At 42.0% G+C, this 24,920-nt stretch overlaps 2 protein-coding genes across 3 annotated transcripts in view; both read right to left on the bottom strand.

The window, feature by feature from the left end:
- LOC101520270 (protein BEX1) overlaps positions 1-24,920 on the bottom strand; it is a 184,774-nt gene that overhangs the window by 10,173 nt on the left and 149,681 nt on the right. The window lies entirely within an intron of this gene.
- On the bottom strand, positions 185-11,814 carry NXF3 (nuclear RNA export factor 3). The gene is made up of 21 exons (XM_058658909.1): positions 11,600-11,814; positions 8,996-9,164; positions 8,616-8,778; positions 7,945-8,028; positions 7,736-7,840; positions 7,515-7,595; positions 7,301-7,385; positions 7,071-7,159; positions 6,857-6,955; positions 6,605-6,714; positions 4,829-4,865; positions 4,424-4,492; positions 4,285-4,340; positions 4,040-4,147; positions 3,863-3,921; positions 3,640-3,755; positions 3,501-3,543; positions 2,909-2,975; positions 1,006-1,188; positions 560-620; positions 185-457 (listed from the first exon to the last, which is right to left on the bottom strand). Exons 1-21 carry the CDS (start codon positions 11,601-11,603, stop codon positions 422-424), a joined length of 1,824 nt encoding a protein of 607 aa, XP_058514892.1. The 5' UTR covers positions 11,604-11,814; the 3' UTR covers positions 185-421.

Raw genomic sequence — 24,920 nt, forward strand, 5'->3', positions numbered from 1 at the left:
TCTGGCATGGCGCAGTCCAAGTACTTAGGGCATTTCAAGAATGAACTAGCAGATGGAAGAGTCTCACTCTCTAGCTCTGTCACTCTTCCTTTCAAATAAGTAAACAACAAATTTTTTTTTAAAAATCTTGGCATAATATACATATATATTATATAATATATACATATTATATAAATTATATATATATATATAATGAGTTTTTCCACAAACTTTTTGAAGTACCCACATGCACAAGACAACTGGCCCTTTGAATGGATGAAGATCAGTTCTAAAAGATAGTCTTTGGCTTCTTGGCCTCAACCAGACCTCTTGGTTCTACGACAGGCAAATATCTATGAGCACAGAAAAAACAAAGATGGAAGATGATGATGATGACACCCAGGTACTTCTTTGGGCTTTAATCTCAGGATCTTAGGTTGGTCTATTTGAAAGTCTTCGCTGGGATCTTGCGTCTTCCCTGGAATAAATAAATATGAGAGATGGAAAACTATCAGAGCCAAGGCCTTGGCTCCATGCTCAGGCCACTCTGACTTTGTTTCCTTCAGTTACTGTACCTCACCTTGTGCAGGCTGAGAAACTGAACAGCTCTGGTATAGTCCCAGTTGTTATCCTGGAGACATCTGGAGTGAGGAAAAGACAAATGGGATCAGTTAGAACCCAGTGGAGACACTCTGCAAAAGCATTCCCATTTCTTAACCTATGTAACACTAACATGCCTCCTGATTGGTCTCAACGTACACAGTAGACTGAACACTTGTAGCACAATGTGTTGTGACAAAAAATCCTAAAAGACAGATGATTCCCAATAAAGAAATAGGTTTCAAGAAATTCATAAGGTCCCATATCCTTGTTCAAAATAACCAAGTAGTTCAATATGTACTGAGAAATGTTCAGTGAGACAATGAGTGAGATAAAGAAGCAAAATCATTTAGCTGTGAAATCCCATTATTTATTCTCTCCACCCCTCTCAGCTTATATCCTTGGTAGTGCGCACTCAGCACTCACTTCTGAGACCACTCGGAGTTCATCCCAAATTGCATGGACAAAGCGCGCACCATTTCTTGCTGTGCCGGAGAGAGGATCGGCATGGAGCTAGAGCAGGGAATGGGCACTGAGGTGGAAAAGGCGCTCTGAGTTCCCTGGATGCTAGTGTTCTGCACAAACAGCTTGTCATTCACGACGCACAGACTGGAAGGCAGATGAGCTGTCAGATAACTGAATGAATGGACAATCCCACACCTCCCAACAATGCTGATACCATCGTTCAATTGCCAGTCCCTTTCCATACCATTAATCTAATTCCCTGTCATATTTCTAACCCTAGCCCTTATACTTCCTAACCAATCCCCAACAGGGTCTACCTTTGGAAAGATTGTCTATATGCTTTACTAGAATAACTTAGAGATGTGTGTGTGTGTGTGTGTACATTTAAATTCACCATTTACAACACTCCAAGGGCAAGAACAGAGTAATAATCATTTTCAGAGGAAAACACTGAGGTACAGAGGCCACATGACTTGACCAAACACTGAGTACTGCATTATGAAAGAATTCATATTTATTCCAAAGCTCATGCTCCTAACCATTAATACAAGCTTCTTGTAAAAGAATTATGCAAAGCAATCCAGAGAAACATCTGCTGAGAGTTCTTATCTTGTTGACTAGGTCGATATGATTTCAGTAATGTGCACCATTGTATTTATCTTCATGTTAGCCACCTGCAACAATACTGAAAGATCGCTGATCCTTTATATGTACAGTTACTTTCATATCTATTCCCAGAAATATCCTTACTGAAATTTATTAGTAGCCTTCTTTCCAAGATACACAGTCCCTGAAAATGTTTGTAAAAAAGCATGCCCAAAAAGTATGGCCTGTCCTTGACCTAAAAGAAATTTTCTCCCATTTAACTAAAGTATTTTGCAAACCAAGTCAATTTATGCTTAAAATTAAATGACAAATGAAAAATCTACTGTTCTAAAGTGTATAGCACTGTGGCTCTCAATAGGCTAAATACCCAACTCCAGGCCCCGGGGTCCCATGTGGGTGCCAGTTCATGTCCCAACTGCTCTACTTCCTATCCAGACTCCTGCTTGTGGCCTGGATAAGCAGAGGATGGACCCAGTCCTTGGGATCCTGCACACCTATGTGGGAGACCTGGAAGCGTCTCCTGGCTCCTGGCTTCAGACTGGCTCAGCTCCAGTCATTGCAGTTATTTAGGGAGTGAAACAGCCATTTGGATCAATCTTGCATTATTTATTTATTCTTTATCTATACAATCCTTTTTAATATTAAAAACTTTTAATTAATCAATAATTTATTTTTAAAAATTTTAATGATTTTTTAATTATTGTTTTGTGATACAGTTTATTTGGTACTAGAGTCTCTCTTCCCCCTCCCCTCCAGTCTTACAATGGATGTCTGTCATGAATATGAATTCCCAGAAATGTCTTTCTTAAAAATAATGAGTAGTTTTCTTATAACATATCCTATCTCTAAAGAAGTTTGTAACCAATTATATGCCAAAAATAATAATAAAAACTATAAGGTATTTACCCCACTTACCTAAAGCTTACTATATGGTACTTGCATTACAATGAAGGAAATGTTGCTGTCATGGAATATATGAATTTCAAGTAAATTTTGACACATCTGGAAAATTTCCAGGATTCTTTCAAAGTTGTTGGATTTGCATCGCCTAGGCCAAAGTCACTCATACTCTTCCTTGAATAAACCTTAGATTAACCTTTTTGTAGAGCCTAATTATTTTTGTCAACAGCTACTAGCCTACACAATTTGTTTTTGACTATACTGAGAATGCTCTGAGGGGCTTGACTGCCATATCTCCACACTGATATGCTCAGCAAGAAAAGGTGTTCTGGTGTAATACCCGCAACACAGCACTTACCCAAAATCACTGGTAGGGATAGTGATGAAGGTCCTAGTGAAAGCACAAACTGATCCCTGAGGCTCTCCTATTCAAAGACAACAGATAATACCCCCTTACAGCTGTGCATGCTCTACCCACTCATACAGCATTCCTACTAAGGGTCTTACACTAAAGGGGTTCAAACTGAGGTGGTTGTTTATTTGGCATCAGGACATCAAGGCAGGAAAGGGAAGTGCAGCAATATGAATTCACTACTGGGGATAGAGCTCCCATGTGACAAATATCTGATAACTTCACTTGACCCCAAGAGATGGCTGGTGAAGGCCAATTTTGCATATGAAGAAAATGAAGAGAGAAATAACCCAGGAACACAGAGCAAACACCTGAGTTGTCCTATCAAACTCCACAACCTGTATCCCTGATGCACGAATTGTGCAGGAAAGTCGGGTATGAATTTAGGATCGATGGGGATGTTCTATGAGTAGAAAAGTATGAGATGAAGACTGGGAAGAAGGGGAACAGACTATAGAAGTCCGGGTGGGTTCTAAGGGGGAGCCCAGTCCAAGGAAGGGTGCAGTCAGGATTCTGAGATGACTCGGCAGACACTCACCTCCCTTGAACACGCCTTTGACAGAAAAGCCGAGCATCATTTCCTGAAAAGGAAGAACTCAGGTACTCAAGCGCTTCCTTCATCTCCCACCCAGCCCCAACTTCCTGAGGCCTGCCACTGGGAGGATGCATGTGCTCACCGTGTGGACCCACACATCTACTGAGAAGGAGGCAAAGTCATGTTCAGTTTTAGGCAACCTGTTGAGGGTGTCCACAATGACATGGTTGGTGTGCTTCAGCAATTGCCTCCTCAGGTCTGCTCGGGAGAGGGAGAGACAATTTGTGCTTCCATACCCAGGCCCTTGGACATTACAACCATCCCTGTTCTACACCCTCACCTAAACCTCCCCATCACATGCTTACGGAGATTCTTGATATACTTCATATTCCTGTTGTTCTTGAAGTACTCACACAGGCCTTTCCTATGGGAAAGCAAAGAATACTAAGCAGTGTTCTGGCGGTAGGGGTGTTTGTAGGAGTTGATGTATACCTGCCTGGGAGGTACATTGCCCCAGACAAAGTCTGAATTGCAGTACTCACAGGACTGGGCTCACGGAGTTAATGGGGATGGTCAGGGAAAAACAGGCCTTATCATGGTAAGCACCAAGGAGACTCCGGCGATCCCCATAGTCATAGATCAGGTAATACCTGTAAGGGGAGCAATGAGATAGGCTACCTTTGTGGCTGGGTTCCAAATGAAAGATGAAAAACACCATCAGTATCTGTCCTTGAGTTGCCCAGCCTGTCCCAGGTCTCCTCTTCCTCATGATCCCAGAGGTACTTACTGCTGTAGAAATTGCAGGATCACATTCTTCAACAACTCAGATCCAAAGAAGCTTCCCTGGAACAAAAAGAATGTTCAGGAACAACCATTGTTACCCCTCTCCCTGGCACCAGCTAAAGTCTTACCTGATCTTTCCTTACCTTGCAGGATGGTAACATCTTGTGTGTTTCAGTACCATAGACAGTTGATATAGGAGGCTTTGGGTCATTCTGGGGAATGTAAGAGGGGATCAGTAATGCACAATATGGAGAGAATCCTGGGTAATTAAGTAAATAAATGGAGGGCACAGTCCAATGTGAGTTCACAGGGCAGTGGTAGACATACTTTGGAATACTGCTAGGGTTGTCATGTATATTCTTTGTGTGAAGAAACTATAGCTTATGTCAAGTTGGCACAAGAGTCTGTTCTTGGCCTATGAGCACTCACCTGTTTTAATGATCAAATCCAGAAACTTAATCCAGAAAATTAATCCAAAAGGTTTTCTGGAAAATCAGAGGCAGCATTGTTGCCAATCAGAAGCATCAATAATCAAGTAACACACTTACCAGGTTCAGTATCTTGGGGAACAATTCTAGGATAGAGCTGCCAGAAATCAAAACAAGACAAACATAAGTAAAACTAGAGAGTAGACCTGCCTCATTGGAGCAAGCACATTTACACCAGGGATGCAGCCAAGTGTGCTCCACCTAGATTCCACTGCCTCACTCAGGCGATGTCCTGAACTGCTCCCTCTGCACTGACCCAAAGGGAAAAAAATCAGTCTCTCTCTCTCTCTCTCTCTCTCTCTCTCTCTCTCTCTCTCTCTCTCTCTCTCATTTTCCCTATTCATCTTTGCCCCCCCACCTCTCCCTTTCCTACCTCTTGTGTATCTCTCACCTATACTTCCCTGAATCCCTTCTCCAGGGCCACAGGAAGTACAACTGGGAACCCAGGCTTCCTGCCCCTCACTGTCTCCATTACCTTTCTCCAAGTCCCTTCAGAAGGCTCCACAGGAAGTAGGGAATGGGATGGGAACCCTGAATTTGCTACTTTTCTGAATGTTCAGCATTCTGCCTGGCCTGAACACGACCAGCTCCTCCCCCAGGAAAGGCCCAGGAGAATGGGTCAGGGAGTGGAGTGAGGCAGGGCTCTGGTGGCATGGAGAGAGAGGCATGGTGATGATGAGAGACAGGGTGTGAAGACAGACCAGGGAGAAGTAGGGGAGTCAAGGAGAGTAGAACAAAGGAGAGGAAATAAAGGGAAGGGGAAGAGACTGGGCCATGGAGGTGAGAGTCATGGTGGGAGAGCAAGAAGTGATTCCCCTGCTGCAGCCCTCTCCTTCAGGAGTTCCTGGCCAGGTCTGAGGCCCAAGGTAGGCAGGAAACAGCCACTATTGCGCTGGAGCACCTGGAGACAGAATGAGCCTTTGTCACCTGTTTGAGCTCAGTCTTGTTGAGCATGGCCAGTGGAGCAGCCTCAGGGGCAGGAGACTTTCCTCACAATAAGGGAGGGGTCAGGCATCAGCTCAACATGAGGTGAGGGTCTGGGACCCCTCTTAGTATCACTACATGCTCTCTTCAAAATCTCCACTCAGCTGTGTCTGAGTTATTGGTGTCTTACCCGAGGAATCAGACACATCACAGGCTCCCAGGGATCCTCTGAAGGATGTGGTGAGGAGGAAAGAACACGGGCTTCCCTTTACAGGACTGCCGCTCAATATCTTCAAGCTCTTCTGCCATTGACCTTCCACTCTTGCCTTGACAAGCCCTCTCTCACTGCAGGTAGCCAGCCTCTGACACCTTGCCTCAGGGAACCTGGGTTTCTCCTGAAGGATGGCCCGCTTCCCAGCATTGTGGCAGAACAGACGGCATGATGGCAGCCACCCAGGGCCTCAGCCCTCAGTGTCAGGAAGGAAAGCTCCCATGTCGTCCCGGGACTGGTAGGGGGTTCTTTCGGGCACAATGGAAAGGGGCCCCTCTCAGAACAGGGACAGGAAGAGGTGAATCAGCTAGAAACCCTGGGCTGGAAGACCCACTTCAGTTCTATCACCAGGATCTGGGTCAAGGCTGAACTTTCTATCCCGGGTCAGAGCAGGGAGCCCTGCTTCCTGAAACACACCTATGGGAGGGTGTGCTGGAGGAGGCCAGTATAGAGAGGGAAAAAGCATATTCCCAACCAGGTGGAAAAGGGAGAAGCTCAGAAGAAGGAAAAGAGACTTCTAAGTAGAGTTGAGGGGCAGAGAGTGTGGGGCCATGGTCTTCCCAGAGGGCTGCTTCCTCCTGCAGGTGGCACTGTCAGGGGCAGCTCAAGCAATCAGGGGAAAGACAAGGGATACAACTGACCTCATGCTGCTGGACTTATCTGGGCAGGTGGCACCCTGAAGATTTCTGTTGGCACACATCTCTTCAAGTTCCAGCGCTTTCTCCTCGTCTGTCTTCCCCACAGATTTCACCTGTAATTATGGGGCGAGATCACGTGTGTGAGAAAATAAACAGGCAGTGGGCCCTGCACCCTCAGTACCCACTTCTCTGTCTCTTGTCACCATTCTGATGAGCCCCTCCTTTTCCCTCATAGGGTAATCTGAAAAACCTCACTTTATTTTTTGAGAAATTTGGTTTTCCCCTGTTTGTGGGCTTTTGTACAGTGCCAGGCAGGCCAACCAGCAGATGGGTTTGACTGTCCAAATTCAGTATCTATAATGAAAGATTAGAATGAAGTCCTCAAAACAATATTCCCAAGACAAATCCAAATTTCCAACTAATTTTATGCATCATCACCCTCAATCTCACTACCACATCAAAGCCTCACCTTGGGCATGTTCCCTTCGCAGGCTCTCAGGCAGGGAGCCTTGCACTTTCTAGCATTTGGTGCCATTTGGATTTTATGGTCCATCACATCTCCAGAAAGAATAGAAAAGTGAGTCAAAAGGCTAAGAAAGTCCCACCTGGTACACTGGTAGCATCAAACACTCTCCAAGTTATCATCCCTAAGTTTCCCTCCCAAGCAGACCACTCTGTGCTCATTTGCCCTGAACTCACTACATTCAGCCATGCCTGTTTCAGTGTTGGGTCTTTTGACATCAGCAGATTGCTCAGAAGCATCACCTTGTTTGCTCACTTCTAGCTGCAGAGTTAGAATGCACAGTTAGAGATTCAGTAGCTCTGAAGGTGAAGTGGCAAGGTCGGGGTAGTGAGGTGGGGGAAAGAGGTTGGTCTGGCTGTGGGTGCACAACTTGTCTTGAGTCTTCATTACCTTTATTTGTTCCACTTTTCCCACCTTCAGCTCCTCCTGCACAGAGCGGGGTACCTCAGAAGGAATAGCAAAGATTGATATCTGCAGAAAACACAAAGGGAGCTGAGTATGAACCAGAAACCCTGTGCTTCAAGATCAAGCAACACCTTGATCAATCAACATCTTGCCATTGTCTTGCCCTCTTTTCCTTAACCAGTCCTATTCATACCCTTGTTGCATACCCTTTCATTATCCACATCACAGATCTTCCCACTGATACTCTTCAATGCAGAAGCAACACTAGCATTCTGGACAAAGAAGTGGGCTTGCATTTTATCATAGTGAAACTACAAGAAAAGGGTAAAAGAAATGGAACATGAGGCTAGAGGCACCGCTCATATGGTCCTTCTGCATCCTATTTCTTCTCATCCACCTCTCTGTTTTCTGTTACCTCAACCGGTGTGAATGGGATACTACACTGGCTCTGAAACAAATCCAACAGCCACTTTTCATCATATTTTATTCCAAATGGAATCTAGAAGCAAAAGAATGGGGGAAGACACAGACATAATGGAATTAAAGTTCAAAATGAGACCCAAACATGTATTCTAAGACTTCATACTGAATTCCAAACATGACATTATAACATCATTATTTCTAATTTTCATGATATTACACATGGATAGTTCCTAAATACCTTTTTAAAAATTTAATTTCCTTCAACTAATCAACTTTATATTTTTAACATGAACTCACTATTGTAAAGTCCCAAGAGATCTTACTCAAGGCAAATCTGGCATGTTCTTTTTAGAGGGATCACAGATAATCTCCACTCCGCCCCCCCCCCTCCAAAATGCACACTCACAGTTTGAGCCAAAGTGAAGTATCACCATTATCTTGCTTTTACTTTATCCTTGCATTATCCCTTTCCATGATCCCTTCAGTCAGCCTGTTCTCTTTAAATCATCCTTCAAAATATGTCTAAGATGTTAATTTGTGATAATAGCAATAACAGATTACCAACTCATCTACACCCAGGAAAGTTCCTTGTACCCAAGTCCAACACAACTCCTCCTACTTTCCCTTTTCCGAACATTTGATCCATTTTGCCAGCACACTCACTGTGATCTTGAACCAGTTGTTTGAAATCCTAGTCTGTGTATTCTCCACTCTTCTCTCTGGAGGATTTTGTTCTCTCTCCATCCTAATACGAGTTTGGAATTGTTGGTAAATACCACCTCTCAGATGAGAATGATAATGATGATATGGAATGGCATAGGGAGAACTATGGGTAAGTGGAGAAAAGAAAGTATTCATATATGTTCAGAAAGTCTTCTACGCACATATGCCCCACAGATTCCAGGGCTATAATAAAATGTGCCCCATCATTAATATGATTCTATTAGGCACTTGCCAAGTTGGAGAGAAGAATGATTCATTTAACTACAGGCTTGTGCATTTTACTGATGACCACATTCCAGTCACGCTGCGTAGTCACTTACTATCGTATTTGTGGGTCCACCTGGGCCTCACTTATTGCTGGATCTTCATCTTGTTGCCGTTGGGGTGAAAGATACATGCCAGAGGGCTCAGACCAACTAGGTGATCTGCTGTGGTAAATGTTCTCCCATCTTGGTCTTCTTTGATGGGAATTGGCTTGGTTACTGTATCCTTAAATTAACAAAAATATATACCAAGTACCAGATGATGCATGGGTGCAATTGGACAACAGGGTAACATAATGTTCTATGGCACATTAAGGTAACTGTAGTTGGCAAAAATTTATATATTTCAAAGCAGCTGGTAGACGGTAGCACAATATTTTCAACATAAAGAGATGGCAGACACATTAATCACCAGAATCTGATCATTACACGCTGTATACATGTACTGAAACATCACAAAAGAATCTCGCAAACATTTATAATGACTATGTTTCATTTCAAAATTTTTTTTAAAAAGATTTATTTATTTTATTACAAAGTCAGATATACAGAGAGGAGGAGAGACAGAGAGGAAGATCTTCCATCCGATGATTCACTACCCAAGTGAGCCACAACGGCCAGTGCGCGCTGATCCAAAGCCGGGAACCAGGAACCTCCTCCGGGTCTCCCACACGGGTGCAGGGTCCCAATGCATTGGGCCGTCCTTGACTGCTTTCCCAGGCCACAAGCAGGGAGCTGGATGGGAAGTGGAGCTGCCGGGACTAGAACCGGCGCCCATATGGGATCCCGGGGCTTTCAAGGCAAGGACTTTAGCCGCTAGGCCACGCCGCCGGGCCCAATTTCAAAATGTTCTTAAAGATTTTTTTTGTAAAGGCAGATTTACAGAGAGTAGGGGAAACAGAGAGAGAAAGATTGTCCATCCTCTGATTCACTTCTCAAATGGCCACAGTGCTTGGAGCTGTACTGCTCTGAAGCCAGGAGCCAAGAACTTCCTCCAGGTCTTCCACATGAGTACAGGGTCTCAGTGCTTTAGGCCACCCCCCACTACTTTTGCAGGCCATAATCAGGGAGCTGGATCAAGAGTGGAGCAGTCAGGACATGAAGTGCAGGACACCAGTACTGCATGGTGAAGGATTAGCCAGTTGAGCCATCATATAGGCCCTTCAGTTCAAAATGTTTTAAAATGTGGAGTTGGCACTGTGGCGTAACAGTTTAAGCCATCACCTGTGAAGCTGACATCCCCTATGGATACTGGTTGGTCTTACAGTGACTAAACTTCCAATTCAGCTCCCTTGACAGCTTTGAAAAGAAGCAGAAGATGACTTAAGACCCCTGCCATTTAGATGGGAGACCAGGTTCCTTGCTCATGGCCTCACCCTGGTCATTGTAGCCGTCTGAGTTGTGAACTAGTGGATGGAAATCTGCCCCCATAACCCTCTCTTTCTCACCCTGTTTTTCAAATAAATAAATAAATCTTAAAAAAAAAAAAAAAAAACATTTTAAAATGGGCCCAGCGTAGTAGCCTAGTGGTTGAAGTCCTCGTCTTGGATGCACCAGGATCCTGTATGGGCACCAGTTCTAATCCTAGCAGCCCCACTTCCCATCCAGCTCCCTGCTTGTGACCTGGGAAAGCAGTCAAGGATGGCCCAAAGCCTTGGGACCCTGCAGCCACGGAGGCGGGGAGGGAAATCTGGAAGAGGCTCCTGGCTCCTGGCTTCGGATTGGCTCAGCTCTGGCCATTGTGGCCACTTGGGGAGTGAACAATTGAATGGAAGATCTTCCTCTCTGTATCTCCTCCTGTCTGTATATCTGCCTTTCCAATAAAAATAAATAAATCTTTAAGAAAAAAATTTAAAATGAAATGTCAAAATCTATACTATACACTATTAAGAGAAAAATATGTTTTAAAGAAAAATTGACTAATGAAGTCATAAAGATAAAATGTTAAAAAGATTCTAGGATAACAATTCTAAATTTGTGTATGTATTTTAATATGCATTCAAATATACAAAACCAAAACTGGGTTAAGAAAATGGAGAATTAGACAAATTCATAGTCACTGTGGAAAGCATTAGTACAAATTCCGAGTAACAGGTAAAACTGACAGACAAAACTCAGCTACAGAGAAGATTTAAATATGTTAGTAACAAATTTACTTATAGAAGACTACATTTGGAAGATTCCAGAATAGGTCATTTGCTGAATCATAAAGCATGCCTGAAGGAATTTCTGTAGGAGTCATCAATCTATCCTGAATGGTTGGCATGAAGATTCAAGAATATTAGTAGTTTTGCACTCCCTGTCACATCTCAATTATGAATAAAACCCGTTAATTTCTAGCAACTCTTGCCCCAGGTAACCTCCCTGTACCTCAAACCCTGGATCTGAGAATTGCGCATCATCCAGTTTTCTCTCCTCAACCAGGGGAAAATTCCACCTGAATCACACCATAACAGGAGATGTTTTCCATAAGCAATCATTACAGTCTAGGAGCCCATTTGGGCTTTATCATGTAAGGAATGGAGAACAATCAGAATGGGATCTTACCATTCCCCCTGTCATCTCAAGAGAGCTAAGCTGTGTGTCCTGTGGCATGGGGTCTCCTGAATCCCTGCTGTATATCTTAGACCTGAGGCTAAAGTCTCATGTTAACCAACTTACCCATTGCGTGTCCTGAAGACAGTGGTCTGTCACCAACGTCCGCACAGGCTCAGTTGAGGAGACTGCGTGCTCTGGAGCTGAAGGTTTGGAGAAGCTTAAGAAGCACTGCTAAGGAACCCGAGTGCAGGTTCCTAATCACTTTGTCAGCACCAGGCAAGCAAAATGGAGTTGTTACAGGAAATTGCGTCCCCAAGGACACAAGAGGAGAGTCTTTGGGAGGGTAAAGGAAATGTAACTTTTTGCTCTTACTCCTCCAAGTTTGCTACCATTCTAACACTGACAGCCCTTTGTAACTTAGCCACACCTGCAAAAGAAGCGAATTAGAAGGCTAGAAACCCAAATATGTTTTGCTACAAATATAGAGAAGGAACGTTGTGTCCCAGCATCTGTGTTGATTATATTACATTGTATTTCTTCATTCTGTCAGCAAGAAGAACTCAGAATGCCTGCTGTGATCCAGGTTCAATCCTTTTTACATTGCATATTTTCTTCAGTATTCCTCAGGGGTACTCACATTCCATGATTAACAGATACCAGAAGTCTCTGAGGTCTGAAGAGGTGTAGGGACTTGTCTGGAGTCAATGAAATGCTACCTGAAGAATTATGGGCACTGAAGTAATTACTTCATGCACAGTTTTACTAAAATATTGCAGCATGTGGTGTTTTCTTAGTTTAGGGCAAGGTGAAAGAATGCTCAAAAAATGGAATTTAACTCCAGCCCTCCCAAAGACAGAACAGAAAATCCAGACCTCGAATATGTAAAAGAAATAGACAAGATGTTTTGGATCACTGATTTATGGGAGTAGGGAAAAACCCGCACATCCCTTTCATTAAAAAAGAACAATGCAAATACATGTCTCTACAGGTTAGAGTAAAAAAAAGTTGTGGCCAAAGTATCAGCACAGAGAGATCTACAAAATACAGAAAAATGAGATGTGTTTACTTTTTGCTCTTAAATTTCCTATACCCCAAATGCTTACATATTCTCATGTGCAAATTTCTCTTTGCTCACTCAGAAGGTAGATCTCATTTACCAGGACATACCCAGAATGGATTAGAAAGAACGATTAGTTGGATTTTATATTATTTAACTGTGTTTCTGAAATTAACAAGTGCTTCTTATGTGGTATTTATTTTTAAGGAAATCCATACCAATTTTAGAAAATTAGAAAACTTCCTATAAAGCAACCCCAAATTGGTCTTACTCACATGGATTAAGCCAATCACTGACACTGGCCTGGTGGAAATGTAAGTTACTGATAAGGGCAGAGAAGGGAATCTGACAACTATTGCTCAGTTTCTGAACTACCCCAAGGAGTAAAGGCAGTGAATCTTTCAGTTCAAAGTTGGAGATGAGCAGCGTGGATCAGCTCATGTGTGGGTTTCTGGTTGGTTCATAGTGTGCATATCCTTCCTTAGATTGATAAGTAATACTGGCTGTCTTGTTTCCTTTAGAATAGCAAAAGGTGGGCACCCATCTGTCTGGGTTTATGGGTAGACTGGATATAACTTACTTTCATCAAGATATGAAGTTCCTAGAGTTTTTTTCAATTTAAATCTAGTATTAAGATGTCAGCTACAAGGGTGATTAATGAATTATAAGGTCTTCAAAAAGGAGTTCTGTTTGGGAGTTCTTCAGAGGCTAACATTGAGATGCTAGCTATGTAAGTCATAAAGACAGTTGTGCTACTTTAACTCAGTGAGTCAAGTTTTATATAGAAATTGCAAACTAAAAACGCAAAATAGGAAAGATATGGTGGCACCCGATAAATCTGCATCAAAAATTGCTAGGGGGCCCGGCATGATAGCTTAGCAGCTAAATACTCCCTTTCACATGCTGGGATCTCATATGGGCACTGAATCATGTCCTGACTGCTCCATTTCCCTTCCAGTATCCTGCTTGTGGCCTGGGAAAACAGTAGAGGATGATACAAGTCCTTGGGGTATTGCACCAGCCTAGGAGACCCAGAAGAAGCTCCTGGCCCCTGGCTTCGAATTGGCTCAGCTCCAGCTTTTACAGTCACTTGGGGAGTGAATCAGCAGATGGAAGATCTTTCTGTCTCTATCTCTTCTTCTCTCTGTAAATCTGCCTTTCCAATAAAAATAAAAATTCTTTAAAAAAATTAAAAAACAAGGTGCTAGTGTTATAAGCTCAAAAATAATTTCAAAAACATGATGAGAATCTCATCATGTACCAAAGTAAGTCCCTATCCATTGTAATGACAGACCAGTGGAACCACATGAATGGGATAGGCTCTTAGTATGGCAGCAGAGCTGAGGTAGAAGTAGAGATTTCGCTTTTATAGGACACCTGAGGTAAAATGATGGTCTTTTATGGAATAACTAGGTTGCCTGTTTTCTTCTTCAACACAGCAACTATATTCCGCATGATAGTGACTCCAATATTCAGATTATCATAGGCCTAACTTGAAATAACTGCTTTATAAACTCCTGTATAAGTGAATTTTACCCTAAAGATCTTTCCAGGGTCCTCAATCCTCAGGGTCCTGAGAGCTCATGGGTCCTGACATATAATGCTCCCTAGGATATTGCACAATTTCCATCATAACACAATATTATGGAAACTTTGTAGCACTTTCCAGGGATGGATATATGACACAATTTGATACCTTTTAGGATGCCCATATCCAATATCTATCTGAATGCCAGCGATCAAGTGTTAGCTCTTTTGATTTCAGCTTTTACTGATGCACACAGGGAGGCAGCAGCAGATGGCAAAGTAATTGACTGCCTTCATATGTATCAGAGACTTACACTAAGTTCTAAACTCCTGTTTACAGCATGGCATACACTGGCTATTGTGGACACTTTATTGTGTTTTACTCCCTTCCTTTTTCTTACCCTCTTCTCTCTTCCTTCTTTCCTTCCTCTATTTTTCTGTCTCTCTATATTTCAAAAAAAAAAAAAGAGAGAAATACTTGAAACTACCAAATTCACTTGAATACACCTTGGATAACAATTTAAATGAACAATACTAAAACAAAAAACAGGTTAAGATAAATACGTGGTTACAATTTAGATGAATCTGGGAATTTGTGAATGTGTATATGTGAGTTAGTATTCTATCTGTGAATAAACACACTCAGAAAATATCTGCTGATAGAGGCACTCTCTGCTTCAGCAAATGAAAATCATGATAGCCAGGAATTAGAAGATAATTTCACTTCATAAGTACATGCCCATTATTGTTTAAATTGTTTTAAGTCAGAAAAATTTTCAAAATAATAGTAAGGCAGGCAAGATGGTGGTATAGGGTGAGGAAAGGTTTAAAATGATGGAGAATAATTAGTGTAAAGCAGGGAGAACAGATTCAGGAAACAGGAGATGACAGGCTGATGGCAGAGAGGCACCTGGAGACCTGTGGACACGGAGAAGCAGCAAAGAGAATGGAGTGGCGTTGCAGTGAGTAGATAGCCCAGCAGTAGTCAGATGTCTGTGATCTGTAATCAGAGCTCTACTGACGACCATGTGGGAAGGGGCATTCACCAGAGGATGAGGAGGTGAACCAAAACAGAGAACTACCCATCCTGCTGATTTATTTGATCTGACCACAAGCAGACATAAGCGGCAGACAGACTTCAAGCGGCAGGTGCAGTAACAGGGTGGATTTCACACCCCAGACACACATCAGTGCCACATTGGGTGCTATTTCATGCACTATGGCAGTGGTTGTAGGGCCACAGGGACAAAAATAAGCTCCACATCTGCTAAAGCTATGAAGAAAACCAATTCTGGCTCAGCATATTGCATTGGTCCCACAGGGAAATCGATACTCACTTGGCATCCTATTGATTCCAACCAAAATAGGTCTGGGTGGACCCAGAGCTTAGGGCCAGCAGATCCAACACCTGACCAGTATCACATCAAGCATGACCTTGGACACTGTGGCAAAGGCTGAAGGACCAGAGCGAAAACAGTGAGTTGCACATGTGGTAAACCAGGAATGCAATTAATTCTGAATTAGCACACTGCATTGGTCCCACAGAGTAATCATTACTTATTTGGTATCCTGTGGGTTCCAACCGAAATAGGTCTGGGTGGCCCTCATACGTAAAGGCCAGCAGGTCCCAGCAAGACCAGGACCCAGTGATTTAGGACAGCCAGCATCTCCCTAATCTACGGCATTGCTGGAGCCAGGAGTGGGAAAAAGGCTGTTCAGACAAGAGTGTGGCCACAGCACAGGATCACAGGGTTTGAAGAGTGCTGAGCTAGGGGCTGGGACTATGGAGACAGTGGTAGAAGCCTAGCACAAGAGTCCAGACCTGAAACTCGCTGGAAGGGGGGCGGGGAGTGGCACAAGTAACTACAAATGAAGAACTGGGTAGCAAACACAATCAATAAAAGTGACCTGTAGACCAGTAGGCAATACAGCTTAGAAACCTGACCTAAGGAGAAGAATCTGCTAACTGAATGCAATGACCAAGAGCAAAAGAAGAGACAGAGGCCCAGTGAATATTACTAAAGACTTTCCTGTAAAGGGACAAAAGCCTTTGCCAATCTCAGAGTTAACTGAGGAAGACATCCAGGAAATGGGGAATATAGAATTCAGAAAACTCATTATAAAGATTTTTTTTTTTAACCAACAAAGACAAGCACATACAGGACTTCAAGGAATTTAAGGAATATGTTATAGGAAATAGCAACAATTAATCAAGGGAAAGCTGATTGTTAGAATTTAAGAATGTGGGCCTGGCACAGTAGCCTAGCGGCTAAAGTTCTCATCTTGGAACCGCCAGGATCCCATATGGGTGCCGGTTCAAATCCTGGCAGCCATGCTTTCCCTCCAGCTCCCTGCTTGTGACCTGGGAAAGCAGTTGAGGACAGCCCAAAGCCTTGGGACCCTGCACCTTAGTGGGAGACCCGGAAGAAGTTTCTGGCTCCTGGCTTCAGATTGGCTCAGCTCCAGCCATTGTGGCTGCTTGGGGAGTGAACAATTGGATGGAAGATCTTCCTCTTTGTCTCTCCTTTCTGTTTATCTGCCTTTCCAATAAAAATAAATAATAATAATAATAATAAAATAATTTAAGAATGCAATGGATCAATTTAAAAATTCAGTGGAAAGCATCAAAATAGAATGAATAGGGAGGAAGAAGAATATCAGAATTGGAAGATATTTTTGCCAAAATGGGGAAACAAAAATCTGGATATGGATCTGACTCAAGTCAAGAAGTTTTCAAGAATTGAGGGACACAACCTAAAGGTCAAATATGAGTCATGGGAATTCCAGAAGGTGCAGAAATAAAATGTGTGTTTAAAGATGCATTCAATGAAATATCAAATGAAAAGTTCATTAATATGCAGAAACAATGGGGAAATAAGACACAGAATGGGCACAGAACTCCCGATAGATTTGACCAAAAGTGATCTTTGCCATGGCACATGATAATCAAGCTCTCTTCAGTCAAACATAAGGAAAAGATCCTTAACTATTCACATAAAAAATCAATTAATATATTAGAAGAAGCTAAACAGACTCACAGCTGACCTCTCAGAGGAACTCTACAGACAGGAAGAGAATGGAGTAACATTTCTAGACTCTAAAAGGAAAAAGAAAATCATCATCCCAGAATAACTTATCCAGCAAAGCTTTCCTTTGTCTTTGAAAATGAAATAAAATTCTTCCATAGTAAAGAAAAGCTCAAAGAACTTGCCTCTTGCAGACTTGCCCTACAAATGGGGTTTAAAATGTATTCTTGACAGAGAAAAGAAACAACACCTACCAAGATCAAATGAAACGTGGAAAACATTCCAGTAAATGGACAACACAATACCAAATCAAACGATGAACAACCCATTGCTAAAATGACATGACCAAATAATCACCTATCCATATTAATCCTGAATGTAAATGGATGAAACTCATCAATCAAGCATCATGGATTAGCAGACTGGATCAAAACACAAAACCCATCTATCTGTTGCCTACAAGAGATACATCTCACCAACAGAAATAGGTTGAAATAGAAAGTGAAGGGCTGGAAACAGATGTTCCAGCCTAATAGAAAGGAAAAATGAGCTGGTTTAGCCATCCTTACATAAGATAATACAAACTTTGAAGTGAAAAACATTAAAATCAATGAGAAAGGACACCACATAATAACCAGAAGGATCTATTTAGCAGGAAGGTATCACAGTAATAAATGTATACACACCAAATGCCAGGGTACATAGCTATGTGAAACAAATATTAATGGATATAAGAGGAGAGATAGACTTCAATACAATAATGGTTGGGAACTCTAATATCCCATTCACATCAATGGACAGGACAATTGCACAGAAATTCAGCAAGGAAACAACAAAACTCAACCTGAACGATAGAGCAAATGGACTTAATTGAAATCTACAGAATCCTTCATTGTACAGATCGAGAATTTACTTTTTTTTTCCATCAGTACATCTCCAGGATTGACCACGTCATAGGTCACAAACCAAGCTTCAGCAAATTAAAAAAAAATACATCAAAATTATACCATGCATTTTCTCAGATCATCATGAAGTGAAATTGAGGACCAACATATCAAAATATCCTAGAAGACATGTTAATGACTGGAGACTGAATAATGTGCTGCTAAATGGACTACATCAAACTGAAAAGCTCCTGTAGAGCAAAGAAGATGATCAGCAAAGTGAAGAAGCAACCAACAAAATGGGAGAATATTTTTGCACACTACACAGCAGATGGTTTATATATCCTGGTAATATCCAGGTTTTACAAAGATCTTCAGAATCTCAGCGACAACAAAACAAAAAACCCTGTGAAGAAAAGGATAAAGGACACGAGCAGATATTTTTCAAAAGAACAAATTCAACTGGCTAATAGACATATGAAAAAAACATTCTCAGGCTCCCTAGATGTCAGGGAAATACAATGAAAACCACCTTGTGGTTCTACCTAACTCCAGTGGGATTGGCCTATATTCAGAACTCTACCAACAGCATCTGCTGATGTGGATGTGGGGAGAAAGGTACCCTCTTTCATTATTGGTGGGGGTGTAGGCTATTGCCATATGACCCAGCTGTCTCACATCTGGGTTTATATCCAAAGGAATTGTTTTTCGTCCACTCAATCGACAGTAGTAGTACTGAGACATTAAAATGAGTGAAATTCTACCATTTGCAGCAAAATGGTCTTGATTAGCGACCATTATGCTCAGTGAAACAAGTTAATCTTAAAAGGAAAATATCACATTTTCTGTCTGGTATAAGGCAACCTTCATGCAATATATGAGATCAATAGCCCTTTAAATACTGTTTTTGCTACATCTCAGGTGGTTTGATATTTTTGTTTTTATTTTCATTCATTCAAAAAAAGATTTTTTTCTTATTAATTTCCACATGGACTCATGAGTCATACAACAGCATCATTTGTTTTGGAAGATCTTTCATTTTCTCTTTCATTTTTTCAGCAACATTGGTCATTCAGTAGCATGTTATTTAACCTCATATTGTTGTAAATTTTCTATTTTTCTCTCTGTTGGTGATTTTGTTTTATGACTTTTTTTCTGGATATTTTGTAACTTGTAGTAGAGACTGTAACATACAAATATGAAGATACAATGCAGTGTGCATCTCTAATTTCAAATCAAAGATGGGCTCCCAATGAAACTGTTGAATAAATCTTGGCAATAGGATGCTGGGCTCTTTGCCAATGTCCATGCCTACAATGTCAGGATACACTTAAATAGAGGAGAAATGGACTTATGACTAATTGTGAGGGAGTATACTATTGTAAAAACAGGGGAGAAATTATTAAGGGGTGAGGATTTGGGGAGAGAGGAAGGGAAATCCCAGAGCCCATAGAAATATATCAAGGAATAGGAAAATGAATAAATACTTTTAAAAAAGAGAGAAAAAGTACTAATAAGGATAAAATAAATTTGCTAATGAATTGACAGAGAAATAGGCATGTGTAAGAGAGAAACAGAGCTAGGCACTAGTTAAAGGAAGGGAAAATGCATTTCACTCAATGCTACTTTGCTGGTAGTGAAAAGACACTTCAGTATAGAAGTTCTAATAAAACAAAGACAACTGTAGAAATTCAGTCAAGGGCAAAACAGAGGGTGTCAGTGGGTGGAAAACTTCTAAGAGTAAAAAAAAAAAAAAAAAAAAAAAAAAAAAAGTAAAGTAAAGGTATTCTTACCAAGTTGATTTAACAGGATTTTTGCTCAAAGCAGGTATTGATTCGCAGTATGAAGGATGAGGGCTGAGTAACTGAATCTGTTAGTAAGGATGATCAGATATCAATGTGGGGGAGGTTTCTTCAGCAAGGGTGTGGGTTAAGAATGGCATCAGACCGGCCTTGACCGATTGCCTAGCGGCTATAGTCCTTGCCTTGCATGTGCTGGGATCCTATCTCTGTCTCTTCTCTATGTGTATCTGACTTTTCATATAAATTAAATACATCTTTAAAAAAAAGAATGGCTTTAGGAGGCCAAAGATAGGATCCAAAAAGAAAACACTGATCATAAAGAGGGTCATTAGAATTTGCCTAAAGCTGATCACCAACAGTCTTTGTCACACACACACACACACACACACACACAAACACTTGGATTTTTAAGTATGTAGAAAATACAGTTTGGGGTGGAGGGCTTCTATACTTGCTCAGGCATAGGCATGTGTGTGATCTTGTCTTATATGTCTGTATTACTATGACTGAAACACAACAACCTTATTTGTACACACACTCACACACACACACATGCAAAAGGCCACAAGGGCAGCCTTCTCTGCACTTCAGAGCAGGCTTGGGCTTCCTGTATGGGGCTTAGAGATGCCGGAAGTGCTGACTAGAGGGATACAATGAGTGGGAAACTCCAGATGGCTGTGTCTAAATAATTAAGCCCAGGACCCAATGTCCTCCCTACCGCTCTTGCAGGGTCCTCATCTGAGATTCTTGAATTAGAACCCTGATGCAACCAGAAATGGAACATCTTTCTCCATTTTGTTTCTGGTTCTTTCTTACTAAAACTAGAAAACTAATTTTCAAATGAGAAAACAGATGTTTTTATTCAGAGTAGATCATGAAACAGTTGGGGGAGTGTTTTTCAACTCTGGAAAATTCCTGTTTACAGTAAATGCCTAACATGAGTATCTTAATCACCCACATTTTGTTGACTGATCCTCCCCCTCATCCCCCCTTCTCTCTTCAGTGTAGGCTGACATGCTCCTTCAGTGTGGGCTGACACGTCCCTGCAGTGTGGGCTGACACGTCCACACTGAAGAGCAGCCCGTTCAAACCCTGTACTCTCAGACCTGCAGGGCTTCCAAACTGCCTCCCAACCTGCTCTGTCATCCCCTCTCCAGGTTGCTATGGACACAGCTGCCCAGACCACTTTCCCCTGAATCAAGCTCTGAGCTCAGAGGCAGGCTGTTGCTCGGCAACCAAGGCACAGAGCCAAAGATAGCCCCTGGAAGGAACACTGAGTCCCAGGTAATGACAGTGTTATTGAAAAGCTAATAGAAATCCTATCTGCAAAACACCCTCCAAAGTAGCCCACCTCATCTTCCCTCAGTGAACCCCCACCATGTGGACCCAGCTTACCCAGCTTTTACAGATCCAACCCAGTGGGCCAAGCATTCTGTGGTCTGCACAAGCTACACCTTTGCCTCACATCTCCAGTTTGCAATCCTCCCAGGGCCTCAGGAACAGGAAGGGGTTCTAGACAAGAAATGTGTGATCGACTCACATAGGTAGCATTCTACCCTCAGGACCCCTGTGATGGAATGGTGCCAATACCCACTTTGGGAGAAAGTGCCTGCTAGTCGCTAGGCATCAGGCCTTCCTTCCTTCCTTTTGAAAAGGCAGCTTGAGTAACTCATGAGGAACACACAGAGCTGGTGTTCATCAGGCCTGGATTCTAGTGCCAGTTTATGAAAGCCTGAAAATGTTCTAAACTCCCCAGGTTGGGCCATGAGCTGTGGCATGTGCTTATGCCAATGGTTGGGAGCCCACATCCCCCATCACTGTGCCTGGGGTTGGGTCCCTGTTCCACTTGCCATCCAAATTTCTGCTAATGTGTGCCATGCGAGGCAACAGGTGATGATGAATCAATACATGAGGCAACAAGTCAATACAGATCAATACATGGGTTTGTCATCTGTGATGGAGACCTGGGTGGAAATCCTGGATGATGGCTTCATCCTGGCCCAGCCCTGACTATAATTGACATACTTCTTGTGACAAAAAAAAAAAAAGAGAGAAAAAAAAAACACCAGAAAATGTTTGAACCATAATATATGAATCATAATGTTAAAATTATTATGGTTAACTTCCTGTATATTCTAACTCCATCATTCACTGAAATGACCTGAACATTTATTTCTTGGATAACTTGGATCTGAATAATCAGGAAATTACATATGTATATATATATAACATATATAAATAAAACATTGTGTGTGTTCATGCCTGTTAAACTTTGTGCTTATTTTTGTCACATGATATATCTACAGATGATGAAAACAAGGAATCAAAGTACATTATTCATTCATTATTTTTATTTTATATAGCATATCCTACCTACCACAAGCATAATATTCAAAGTTCAGAATGTTTTTATCTGTAATACATCTTCCAGGTGTTTTCGGACACAAGTATCAATATACTCAGTATGTGTGCATTTGTATGTTGACACACAAGAACTGAGATTCCATAATTACATGTAGCATTGCCAGCTCCATATATCACTGTAGCAATTTGGGTTGAATTATGCTACCTGAAAGGTATTTCTAAATCCTAACCTACCACCACTTAATTTTGAATGTGAACTTATTCAGAAATAAATTCTCTGAGAATAGTCTGATGAGCACAATGAGTTGCTGTATTGATGCCAACTATCCCAGGAGCACGCTGAGTGAGTTAACTGGCAAAGATGCTACTATAGTATTATGATTAAAAAATCATTAGAAGATTTATTTATTTATTTAGTTAGTTAGTTAGTTAGTTAGTTAGTTATTCATTTAAAGGGAGAGTTAACGAGAAAAGAGAGAGGGGTGGGAGGGAAAGAGAAAGATTCTCCTCCATTTGCTGCTTAACTCCCCAAATGGAACTTGGAGCTAGGCCAGGCTAAAACCAGGAGCCTAGAATTGCATTCTGTTCTCCCAAGTGGGTGGAAGGGGCCCATGTACTTGGGCCATCTTCCATTGCTTTCTCAGATGCATTAGCAGGGACCTAGATTAGTAGTAGACCAGCCAGAACTGAAACTGCATGCTCATTTAGGATGCCGATGTTACAGGTGTTAGATGAATTTATTGCACCAGTGTTAATGCCAATTGATACTCATTGTGGGGAATTGAATTTGGTCTGCTTTGGTCGTATGAGCTATCAAGAAATTCAAAAGATAGAGAAGTTGTTGTGCGACATTTAACAGTAAAGGGCAATTTTTTTTCATAATAAAATCATTTTTTTATTATTAATTACATTGCATTATGTGATGCAGTTTTATAGGTACTGGGATTCCCCCAACCCCTCCCCAAACCCTTTCCCCATGGTGGATTCCTCCACCTTGTTGCATTACCACAGTTCAAGTTCAGTTGAGATTCTTATATTGCAAGCATATACCAAGCATAGAGTCCAGCATCTTGCTGTCCTGATAAGTTCAACGGCTTGTTGGGGTGACCCTGTCTGGTCTGAAGGTAGAGCCGGCAGAGTATCATCCCGATCAATTAAAAGCCCCAACATAACATCAGCAACAATTTATAATGTTATGGAATTAACTGACATAGTATTGAGTAACCAATATGTTAAAAAAAAAAAAATGCAAGTTTTTAACCACATCCTGTGACTTCTTCATTGACATTTCAATTTTAGTTTATATACAACCAGGTTCTATACACCCTAAAATGACTATAGATTACTATTCAACTGTCTCGTGTCTATTTTCATTAAAGTATTTAGCATTTTATAGCGTTGAAGCATAATTTTGCTGAACTTGGCTTTTTTCGGGTAGTCTAGACTGGCTTATAACTCTAACAAGACATATGTCAACAATTTAGGTGCAGAACAGTTTTAGGAGGGGTGTGCAGAGAAATCTTCAATACCCCAGTGAAGAGTAACTAATCTTTGAGTTCCACCCAGTAAGGTATAAGTGAATCCACGTTGACCGTTTCCTGTTTGATTCTGAGCTTTCCTTGTTGTTCTCTATCTATTCTAGATTGTTTGTTTGTTTGTTTGTTTTGAGCGGTTTCCGGAGTGACCCTGATGGTCAGAGAGGGTGGTGACCCAAAGTTTGAACCAACCGAGGACCAGAGAAAGCTCCCCTCCCTAGTCCCGAAGGAAGTTTGTTGTTCTTCTGTTTCTGCGGACTGCTCAGGGTTCTTGGCTGTTTTTAAATTCATTTTTTAAAATTTTGTTTTTATTTTTTCCACAATACATTTTTGTAGGTATAAGGATTCATACCTCTCCTTATCCTTCCTCCCTCTCCATTTTCTCCTCCCACCATTTACCCCTATATTATCACAACAGAAACTGATCATGGGTAATTATTATGGACTGATCATGCTCCCCCAGATTTCACATGTTGAATCCCTAATACTTAACTATTACATTTGGGTGTGGAGTCTTTGCTAGGTGATCAAGGTTAGATGTGACAATGATGTGACAATGAATACAGAATACACAAAAAAATGTATAGGCATGAAATGATCACTTTGGAATACGACTGTCGTTTTTAGCTCATGTTTATACTCCATTAAAGTGTGGTAAGAGGAGACTCGCAAGATGGCCGACATAGGAGGAAGACTGTGAGAGAGCTCACAGACAGAGAGGGCTAGAACGCGACAAAAGCGTAAGTGGAGCAGCATAGAACTACAGGGAGAAGAACGTGAAGTTCCCTGGACAGTGTGGAGCCAAAAAAATCCACACAACTCGAAAGAGCAACCAGGGAAAAACAAAGCAAAGGACAGGGAAGACGACTTTCTGCTCCTGACCTGCTGAGTCACCTCTGAGTGCAGACGCTGAAAGCCGCCGAACCCACCCAAAGACCGACCTGCAGACGCTGTGGCCGTGAGGACCGGCGGTGATTGGGACCCGCTGGCATCTGCTCACCCTGGTCACCAGGACTCGCCAGGACCTGCCCCGCTGCGGACACCAGGACCCTGAATCACCGGGACCCGCCGGCATCTGCCCACCCTGGTCGCCAACCCCCGGGACCTGCACCAGCCGCAGCCTCCAGGCTCCATCGCGACCCGCTCGGAGACCAGCCAAGGACGCAGCAGTCGGGAGACGCACTGGCGGCCAGGATTCCCACCAGAGGAAGAGGCAGACTGCAAGAACCTGAGGTTTGAGTGAGTTGGG

Source organism: Ochotona princeps, chromosome X, assembly GCF_030435755.1.
Source record: "Ochotona princeps isolate mOchPri1 chromosome X, mOchPri1.hap1, whole genome shotgun sequence".
Classification (NCBI taxonomy): Eukaryota; Metazoa; Chordata; class Mammalia; order Lagomorpha; family Ochotonidae; genus Ochotona; species Ochotona princeps.

Coding starts and splice junctions, on each gene's coding strand:
- NXF3 (XM_058658909.1), bottom strand. Junction 3,756..3,862: donor GAAGTATATCAAGAATCTCC/GTAAGCATGTGA, acceptor TCTCCCGAGCAG/ACCTGAGGAGGCAATTGCTG. Junction 2,976..3,500: donor CAAAGGCGTGTTCAAGGGAG/GTGAGTGTCTGC, acceptor GTCTTTGAATAG/GAGAGCCTCAGGGATCAGTT.